The sequence below is a fragment of the Phragmites australis genome, chromosome 16 (genome assembly GCF_958298935.1).
Source record: "Phragmites australis chromosome 16, lpPhrAust1.1, whole genome shotgun sequence".
NCBI classification, from domain to species: domain Eukaryota; kingdom Viridiplantae; phylum Streptophyta; class Magnoliopsida; order Poales; family Poaceae; genus Phragmites; species Phragmites australis.
This window is the reverse complement of record NC_084936.1, coordinates 18,292,788-18,302,601: the sequence shown is the minus strand read 5'-3', so window position 1 is coordinate 18,302,601 and position 9,814 is coordinate 18,292,788. Positions and strand designations below refer to the sequence as shown.

At 42.0% G+C, this 9,814-nt stretch overlaps 1 protein-coding gene across 1 annotated transcript; it reads right to left on the bottom strand.

The window, feature by feature from the left end:
- Positions 1-1,639: 1,639 nt before the first annotated feature.
- On the bottom strand, positions 1,640-4,155 carry LOC133896355 (AP-4 complex subunit sigma-like). Its single transcript, XM_062336943.1, has 4 exons — positions 3,911-4,155; positions 3,599-3,685; positions 2,133-2,201; positions 1,640-2,028 (listed from the first exon to the last, which is right to left on the bottom strand). The coding sequence occupies exons 1-4, from the start codon at positions 4,049-4,051 to the stop codon at positions 1,894-1,896; spliced, it is 432 nt and encodes a 143-aa protein (XP_062192927.1). The 5' UTR covers positions 4,052-4,155; the 3' UTR covers positions 1,640-1,893.
- Positions 4,156-9,814: the final 5,659 nt, after the last annotated feature.

Below are 9,814 nucleotides of genomic sequence, written 5' to 3'. Positions count from 1 at the left end.
CAGACTACTTGATTCCTCTCATTCACCACAAGGTTGTTGAAGTTTGGATTGTTCCAATCCGTGAGAATGGGAACATCATCCTCATCATCCGAGCTGTCATACTCAGGAGTTTCATCAGCCTGAATATCATCCCGCTCCATCTGTTCAATTAGAGAAGGGATTTGTTCCCCCTCGTCTGCCTCACCGGTCAGTTCAGTCGGATAATCCGATGAATGTGCACCATCCAGATTGACATCTTCATCATACTCTTCCTCATCACCCTCCTCTTTTGCGTACGCTCCACCCTGTATCTCCCCAACTGCCTTCTTATTCTTCCATTGCACAATCAACATAGGAGGCCAACCTCTGTGCACAACATCATGCAGGTACCTCTTCCACAATTCATCTTCTCATAGCAGGAACACCCCCCCAGTACACACATTCTCTGTAACGGTTGCCAACGATGCTAATAGTCATCTCTTGAACCTCGGGGTCAATTTTGAAACCCCGCATCAACTAGGCATACAAGTGTCCGATACTTTTGTGCATTGATCTGGATATACCCTTTTCTCTTGACTTAAATACGGACAGTACTACCCCTTCCGGGCCATATAAGATTTCACTATCCCTATAAAAAAAATCCTAAATTTTCACATATCTGTTATACTTGGCAACCATCGACAAAAACTATGACATTATTGCGACATAACAGAAAGAATCATGCTAAACTACATCTACAATGCAAAATTCATTACAAGCGTAGCACAACATGTAATCTATACTGCAACAATATATTCTCGATTTGCTACATCAAACACATCTAAATCCTACATCTATCATATCAATTATGACTACACTATGTCTATATCCTACATCTAATACCTAAAATATGTCTAAATACTATTTCTAATTGCTAAAATATATGTATAAATATGATCTAATTGTTGAACTATATCTAACCCTAATTCTAAACCTAGATCTATATTTTATCCTACTTCTAGTGGCTATACTACCATGTATGTAAAATAAAACCTAGATCTAACATCTACCTATGTCAAAACCTAGTACTAGTTGTTATTCTACCGAGTTTGTTAAAAAAATAGAAAATTTTTACCTCTTTTCTCCCTCCGTTCTCCTCCCTCTCCTCTCCTCTCTTGGCTAAATGAGTATCAAATGAAGTGCTGACGTCGGTAGGACCGGCTGGGCCGGCCTAAATACTCAAAAGACCTTGCCCCCTCAGCAGGCGAGACCTTTTGGATGGACCTTGTTCTCGCCAGCTGAACGAATGAGACCTTCATCTCCCCGATTATTAAGTACGCTGCTAACCGATACTCACAAGATGTCACCCGTTCAACGGACGATCATAGGGTAGACTTCATTATTTTTAAAACAGACATGTAATTTTGAAAATTTTGGAAAAAATATATAAGAAAATCATCTATCCACATGGAGGTGAATGTTCCATTCCATGGAGGTCAGGGTATTCGGCTAAGACAAAACAACCCTAAGGTGTAAAGGTAACGCATGTCGAAACAGTTGTCACAGCAAAAATACTCCGTCTAGTTCCGTCTAGTCCGTTCTGTTTTGCTTGTAGTTTAGGGAACTAATATTCAATATACACCTTTCAGCATTACTTTAAATTATATGTCTGCAAGAGTCATTAAAAATATACGCATTCTAGGTGACTAGAACAACATCCATTTTGGACAAGTTGTGGTAACATAAAAGGAAGAAATGCCACCTTATCTTCAGCATCATAAATGATCTGATGGCTTCCAATAAGGTCAATTCAATAATCTATGCTTAGAGCAAATTGTTGGCACTCAGATACAGACGGAAAAATCTATTGCAGGGGAGAGGCGGTGGTGTTAAGAAGCAGAGGATGGTGAACCAGACATTTGGAGGTAACAATTTTTAAGAACTTTTCTCCATAAGCTGGATCGGTGCCAAGATGTTCTGTTTACTTGTCTCCACAATGCAACCATTCATCACCATCTCTTCCAGCATGAAGTGCACCTTCTCCAGATGGAACATGATGTCAAGCTCACACTGGCAGGGAAAAGGAAAGAAAAAAGAATAGTAGCATTAGCCCTAGTTATGCGAGTATTTTAACAATTCTGAGAGACATAATGCTTGGGATTATGCAAGCTTACCACATTGCCAAAGTGGCGGTCCATAGTTTCCACAAATAGATGTATGAATTCGAGGACAGCTAACTCATTCTGCCAAACAGGATGAAATAGATACGTCAGATGTACCAGTGGGAGCTAATGCCTCAAGAATTTCCATAGTTCAATCAGGGAAAAAGAATAGTCCTCTTTGGCTCATAATGAGCCTTTCTTCTTCAAAATGCAAAGATACCTAGTTCCTCTATTAATTCTCCTTTTTTGATAAGAAAAAGAATTGAAGAAAAATTTGAATGCAATCTAATTGAAACAAAATTGACAAACTATCTAGCACCCATTTGCATAATTCAAGGAAAGAATGAAAGAGGTGTTTAATACTCCTCTTTGGCTCAAATTGAGCCTTTCTTCTTCAAAATGCAAAGACACTTAGTTTCTACAATGTATTCTCCCTTTTTTTTAAAAAGAAGAACAAGGAATGGGCGAATAACTAGAATGCAATCTAAGTACAACAAAATTGACGTATCATCTAGCATCCATTTGCAAATGATAAGCTGCAATATAAACTAGTTAGAAATATTTTCTTGATAAGACAAACAAATTGTTATGAATGATAATACTAGAAGGAATAAAACTCTAATGCACAAAATGGAATATTGGCAATTACAACTATACTCATTCTAAGCCAGGGACTAGAGAAGTGAGAACCAGACAATGCAGCACACACAGGATATAGATACATATGCAGAGCTGTGGATTTCTCATAGAGCAACAGTACTTTGAAAGGGCCAACAAAGCCTTTTGTCCCAAGCAAGTTGGGGTGAGCTCAAACAAAGATCATCTTTTAAGATATGTCTACCCTTCGGTCAACAAATATAAAAGTACATCCCTACAAAAAGTGCCATCAAAGAACAATCTAATAGTACTAGCAATACTATGAAAATCCCATGAAAGGTCATTCCCACTGGCATATCCATCCCATATGAAATCCTGCTGTGTGCCAATTTCCTTCAATGAATGAACAAGAGATAAATCCATGGCATCAAACCTAATACCAAGATTATTCAATTTCGTTTACAATAGCAAGTATCACTCGATCAGTGAGAAACTAATCTGGATTGGTAATCGGTTCTCTTCGATATGGAGTAATAACTGTACAGTCGCCATGGAGTAATAACTGTACAGTCGCCAAATTCAGACTTGCACATAGCAGTGCCAAGGATGGATGATTGTTCAATAGTACTTATACCACAGTACACGTAAGAAAGATCACTGCTTTAAGGTCTTTGTACCCTTTGGTCTACAAATTGCACAATGTCTGTCCCTATTGAAACCCTTCCTCCGCTACTTACCAATGGCTGAACAAAAATAGTTGGCAAGAGCTAAAACCTCCACCACAAAAGTGATATTCCAAAGGCTTCCAAAGACAGCCTAATTGGCGTGGTAGTGATGTAAATTCACAAAGACGGGAGACGGGGGAGAGGTCCGAATCACACCTCATCGTTGTCGACGCCGACGAGGAAGAAGAGGGAGGCGTAGCGCCTGTACACGACCTTGTAGTTCCGGTGCTCCACGAACGAACACTGCAACAGCACAACCCAGCACAAGTCTCAGAAATCGGAAGGGCAAAAGAACTTCTACGGATCCAGATCCAAGAACACGCCCTCCTCTCGATCTGGGCCCAAGATTTGCGAGGGGGATAGCTACGATTCTTGGATCCGCAAAGGCAAGCAAGAACCGAGCAGGTTGGGGATCGAATCAGCGGACGGGTGGAGGAGATCGGGGTGAGGAGGATGAGGCTTGCGAACCTGCTGGTCGGTGCGGGCGAGGCACTTGCGGACGATCTCGCCCTCGAGGGCGCGGCGCTCGTCGAGGGAGAGGTGCTCGTAGTACTGCGCCAGACGTGTCTGGCCCTGCTTGTTCACGAACAGCACGAACCGGATCGTCATTTCGCCGTTGCTTCCCTCCCCTTCCTCTGCTCGGCGGCTTCTTCTAGCTCTGGACTCGGCTGTTTCTTTCTTCTCCGTTCTTCGGCTGTAGTCGACCAAACGGCCCCACCCAGAAAAAAAAGCTTGAGGAAACTACTGAATTTCGGCTCGTTGTAGGCTCTGCTCGAGCTCGACCTTGAGCCAAAGCTCAGCCTTGGTGAGCTCAGCTCGAGCTCAAATAGCTCGAGTAAACTGGTTTGTTTATTTTTTTAGAGGAACTGAGTTATCATTTTATTGATATAACATTAAGATTATAGACTTCTGAGAAATATTACATCGTGAAACTTGCAAAGAGTTTCCTGTCTTCTTCGTCATAGGCGATCGGAATAGCGACTGCAGCTTAAAGCTGACATCCAACCTCACGAAAGGGTAAACTGGTTTGTTTATGTGGGCCGTGCGTGTGTCCTAATTTCCTTGCCCAACCTAACTGAACCCGCAGGCCCAAGAAATGAGACAAAGGCCCAAATCTAACTATTTTAACTCTACTAACTCCAGCACATGTTTTTCCTTGTTTCCCATCTCGTGTTTCCAATGCCTTTTTTTTTTTCCTTTGATGCTATTGAGGATAAAACATTTCTTGTTGTGCGTGTTATTCAGTAGCATGTATGCATTAGAAACTTAAATGCGAAATCTAGGGTATGCTTACTTGCTTTAGGAACAAGAAAAAAAAATGTTTGTGTTTGTTTTAGGAACTTGGTTCTGAGATACTGTTTGCTTTTTTTAAGTTGTGTGTTGACAAGCTTCTATTGGGCGAGCTCGACGTTGAGCTCCACACTACCTCGGAGCTCAACGGCCAACCAAGCTTATTCAAGCTCGGCTCAAATTTGTGCCAAGCTTGAGCCTGGGTACTGACTTGCTCGAGCTCAGTTGACAGTGATAACTTAAGTAGAAGATCGACATGAAAATAACTTATATTTCTAATTCTAAGGTTTTTGAACATAGAGTAGAGTTAGTATACTTGTTTAGCCAATGCATAAACTGTATTAGTTTACAGTAGAACAAAACTTGGAAACTCCAAAAAAAAATTAAGATCTGAAAATACCGACTCATATATTAATAAGAAAGAATCAGATACATGTGCAACGGGCGCAAACACAACCGACACTCTTGCTCACCAAGGATTACCGAGCAAGACAAGACCTTAAGCGATTACTCACAACCAAGGGCGCAACAAGAAAAATCAAACGAAACTAAGTGCCTAATTACTCATCTTCTTCCGCAGCCAGCGTTGCAGCAGCTTTCCTGATCGAACCACTGCTCACCAGAGTTAGAGACGCAATGGCTGCAGTCACCTTTGGAGGAGGAGGCGCCTCGCAAATAGTCTTTTTTTTTTAACGGAAGGACAGGAGAACTACCCTTTATATTAACTAAGAAGAAGTACCGGCAGAGTTAAAAAAAGAAAAAGAAAAAAGGGTAGCAAAATCCTACTCTCTCCGTATTATGCACTCAGGCACCACGCTCCTACAAGATCCCACAATTCAGCCTCTTCTTGATCCTTTGGGCAACACTGAGAGCCAATTTGTACGAGCTATTGAAAATTCTATTGTTGTGCTCCTTTCAAATCTCCTAGCTGATCAGGATAATGAGCGATTTGAGCCCTTGCCTCGGCGTGTTCGGTGTATTAGCCATAGCTGCCCACCAATTGACGATGCTATCGATACGGCGTCAGACCATCAGCTGGATGGATGGTTGCAGAGTCCAGACCCCGATAAAAGACTAGACATGTTTGGTGAACGTACATTATGCGAAGAGATGCTGCCGCGTGTCAGTCACTATGAAAAAACTATTTTTTAAGACATCCAGAGTTTATTTGTATAGGCGGTTAAAATGACAAACCGTCTGAGTAGTAAGTTAGGGTCCCGTGCGATATCAGATCGTCTGTGAAAATTAATTTTCATAGGTGGATTCTTATGTGAACCGTCTGTAAAAATTATTTTCATAGGCGGTTCATATAAGGAACCGCGCTGTGGAAATACAGGCGGATCCTTATGTGAATCGCCTGTAAAAATCATTTTCACAGACGGTTCACATAAGGAACCACGCTGTGAAAATGAAACATTTTCACATGCGGTTCCTTATGTAAACCGCCTACAGAAATAGATTCATTTTCACAGGCGGTTCACGTAAAAAACCGCCTGTGATAATTGTTATTTTCACAGGCGGTTCCTTATGTGAACCACCTTCGATCACACGTGGGTTAGCTAAGCGCCTGTGGTAATGGGTTATGACCCGCCTCTAAAAATAATTTTTGTAGTAGTGAGTCTCTCTTCTGCAAAAATAGGCAAATCAAGTTGTGCGGCCAACCTCTATTGGCGAGTCTGTTTGACGTCCATCGTCTGTTTTGAATGCATTGCACATATTCAGGTATACATGAATGACCTCATCTCCAATTGGTTCACCGGGGACCCGGGGTTGATACTACTATCCATTTGCTAGGCTAAGTGGGGTATTGCTCTCTTTGCGTCACCGGCACTAGGGTTCAAAAATGAGACGGTAACCGTTTGGTTATCATGGTTACCGATCAATTCGGTCCACACCGTATTTAGAAACCGAACGGTTACCAATCAAACTCAAATTCAAAATTAAAAAAAAATCAAAAATTTGATAAAATTCGATCGGTTTCTACCGAATTCCATCAAATTACTGTATGGTTACCGCGGTTACTAACCCCAAGCGGTTTTCGAGAGTTTATGGAAATTGTAAACCTTATCAGCACTATGGGCGGTCTGGCCGTCAGTCGTTCACTATGCTATGGTGTAGAGTTGACCTTTGACTGTGCTCGTTGACCATGTTTGCCTTTCATCGGTGTGGTTAAGACTGGCTGCGGCCTGCGGGGGATGGAACTCTCAGCTACAGGTGCAAGAACGGAGGCCTCAGTGCTAGTGCATTCCTCTAGGGGTGTGAAGTTGTCCATGGCCGATGAACCCTCACACTTCTCCAACTATTGGGCGTGAGGCTTATGCATAGTTGGGTGGAACTCAGATGGGACCGAGCATTCCACTCTTGTTTCATGGGAGTTGACCCTATCCTACTCATCCTCCGAGCAGGGGGGAGCCCCTAGGAGCGCTTGTGAGTGAGGCAGAACTCCAAAAGAATAGGGTCATCTATCGTTGCGGTGACGATGGTGACGTTGATCATTGTTGTTGGCCTAGTGCGGACTAATATTAGATAGTTAAATTAATCTTAGGAGCAAGACCTTGTCTAATCATATGAAAATGGTAATTAATATGAAATTAGGGATTAGGAACCTGAACTTGGCGATGTCATTCCCTCTCAGTTAGTGTAGACGCCTAATGACGGTCCTAGGAAGTCCCAAGCGATGTGGATGGCCTACAAATTAGTAGAGCGCCTTCCAGATGGGTTTGGAGAAGGGTATGTTGGAGGCACTAGCTAACCCTAGTGTTGATGACATGATTAGGCACTGGTGGCAGTCCCTCCCCCCCCCCCCCCACAATATAGCACATACTGACTTGAGATCTAACCAATTTATGCTTAGCCCCCAATCAAAGCCGAATTAGGTAGTTAATCCTCAATTATAGCTTATTTACATAATTAAGTTATGTTGTACATTTAGTCATGTGCTAACTTCAGCCAAAGATCATATTGTGGTCAAACATTATCCCACTTGATCAAATGACTACCATTATTATTCAACACTCGACATAACCACCATAGCAAGGTAATGTAGTTACAACAACTATCTAATTATCACTGAAATCCCCATTATATATAGTATAATATATTTTTACTCATATTTACACACTTACATTTGAATTTGTTGTAAATTTGAAAAGTTCAAGTTTTTAGAAATAAGCTGAAACATATGGTGTTACACTATCACTGCCTGTTCATGTCAAGAACCGACGCTAATACTATCGTTGCTCGTTCATGTTATGAACTGACAGAGAAAAAACATTATCTTAATTGGTTCCTATTAAAAACTGACACCGATAAGAAAGAGAGTATTAGTGTCAGTTCATATTAAAACCGACACTGATATGGTTTTTTCATCTCAATTCAGAAATTTGTAACTTTTTCATATGAAGTCTAATGGAGATTGATTTTATATGAAAATTAGTTCTCAACGAGATTTGTAGTTGATTACTTTTTTATTGTAGTAATATAGGTGACTAAATCTGGTTTACAATCAATTTGGCAACCATAACTTAACTGGCTTGAGTCCTTTCACCATTTTCAGTCATGGGGGTACCTAGTACTCCTAAACTACATGGAAAAGATAAAATTAGTAATACCATGGTGAAATGATAGTATATATGATACTTAAGCACTAAAAAATGATTAACATGTTATATATATATATATATATATATATATGTAATTTTACTTTTAGCTCCTTATAATTTTATTTAATTGCATATAGATCCCTAAAATTTTACAAATAAGTCTTTAGAACTTTCTGTTTCTACAATTTAGCTCTTGTTCTTTTTCAAAAATGCCCCCAAATCTTCCCTTGTCTGATGTTTAAATAGGTCAACTTAGTTGCAAATCGGATAAAATATGGAATGATATAAAAAAATCTAAGTTAGATAAATAATCACCTCTAATGGTAAAATGATAATATATGTGTTGGAGCAAGAGTTCGTCTTGCCCCAGCATGTACGGCGAGAGTTTCTTCTAAGAGGAGACTCAAGCTTGGAGATGAAGTTTAAGAGGAAGGAACACCACGAATGTATTGATGGTAGAAAAATAAATCGCTCTGGGAGGAGTATCACAGCATGACTTGGTGTGTTTTCACCTTTGTGTCTTTTTTGTTGTCTTGCCTGTCCCCGTCCAGAGGACCATGGCCTCCTATTTATAGGGTCGTGCATAGCTTGACGTACAAGTTATCATAATGTACAAATATCCGGGATCTGATCAAATTACTGGGCCTTATCCTGGATAACTACCTTCTGCCCTATCGGGGAGATAAATATCCACCGTGTTAATTATCGTGGTTCCTGCCCTCTGAAGGGGGCGAGCCGGTCGCCGATTGCGGCCCGGCACCGCACTGTCAGGGGTGTCAGGATAGCCTCCATCACGGCAGGGTGTCAGAGCGACGTCCCTTAGCCTAGGCTTTTAATGCCTGTCACTTCCTTATAGGCAAAGCACGACCGGTGCTCTCCTTCCGGCAGATCTTTCCAAAGGCCTGCTGACTCACCTTGCTGCCTTCAGGAAGGCAGCCCAAGCAGCCCGAGGCGGGGGCCTCGGGAGGCATGGAACCGGGAGGTGAAAGCTTTGGGAAGCAAGACTCTGGAAGGCCAGGGCTTCAGGAGACCGAGCCGGCTAAGCCAAGGGAAGGCTTCGCAGGTACGAAGGGGTGCCGTGAAGGGATTTGATGACTTCGGAGATCAAGCCTTTAACTGAGGGTTCGGAGATCAAGGCTTCGGAGGGACCTGGATGATAACCTTCGATAATTATCCTCAGGCTGGTCTATTTTCCCCCTAACAGTACCCCCTCATTCTCGGGCCTCGATGTTTCGGAGGGGGGAGAGGATGCAGAGGAAAAATCAACCCCAGCCTGGTATAACATCAAGGATGCCTAATGGCAATTCTCTGTCCTTTAAGAAGTATTTTTAGAAACCTTTGGACGTCAATGGCGAGCCCAAGGCTGATGGCGTACTGGTAGTGGTGATCTGCCCCGGAGCTTGTTGGAGCTATCATGCGCGGCGTAGGGACCCTGGGTTAGAGGGACGTCGATGGATGTGGTGTACTTTCGGGGTCTGTG

Bases quoted from the DNA above. Each gene is read 5' to 3' on its own strand.
- LOC133896355 (XM_062336943.1), bottom strand. From the start codon at position 4,051: ATGACGATCCGGTTCGTGCTGTTCGTGAACAAGCAGGGCCAGACACGT. The intron at 3,686-3,910 runs GTTCGCAAGCCT...GTGCTGTTGCAG, and splicing joins TCGCCCGCACCGACCAGCAG to TGTTCGTTCGTGGAGCACCG. The intron at 2,202-3,598 runs GTGTGATTCGGA...CCTGTTTGGCAG, and splicing joins TCGGCGTCGACAACGATGAG to AATGAGTTAGCTGTCCTCGA.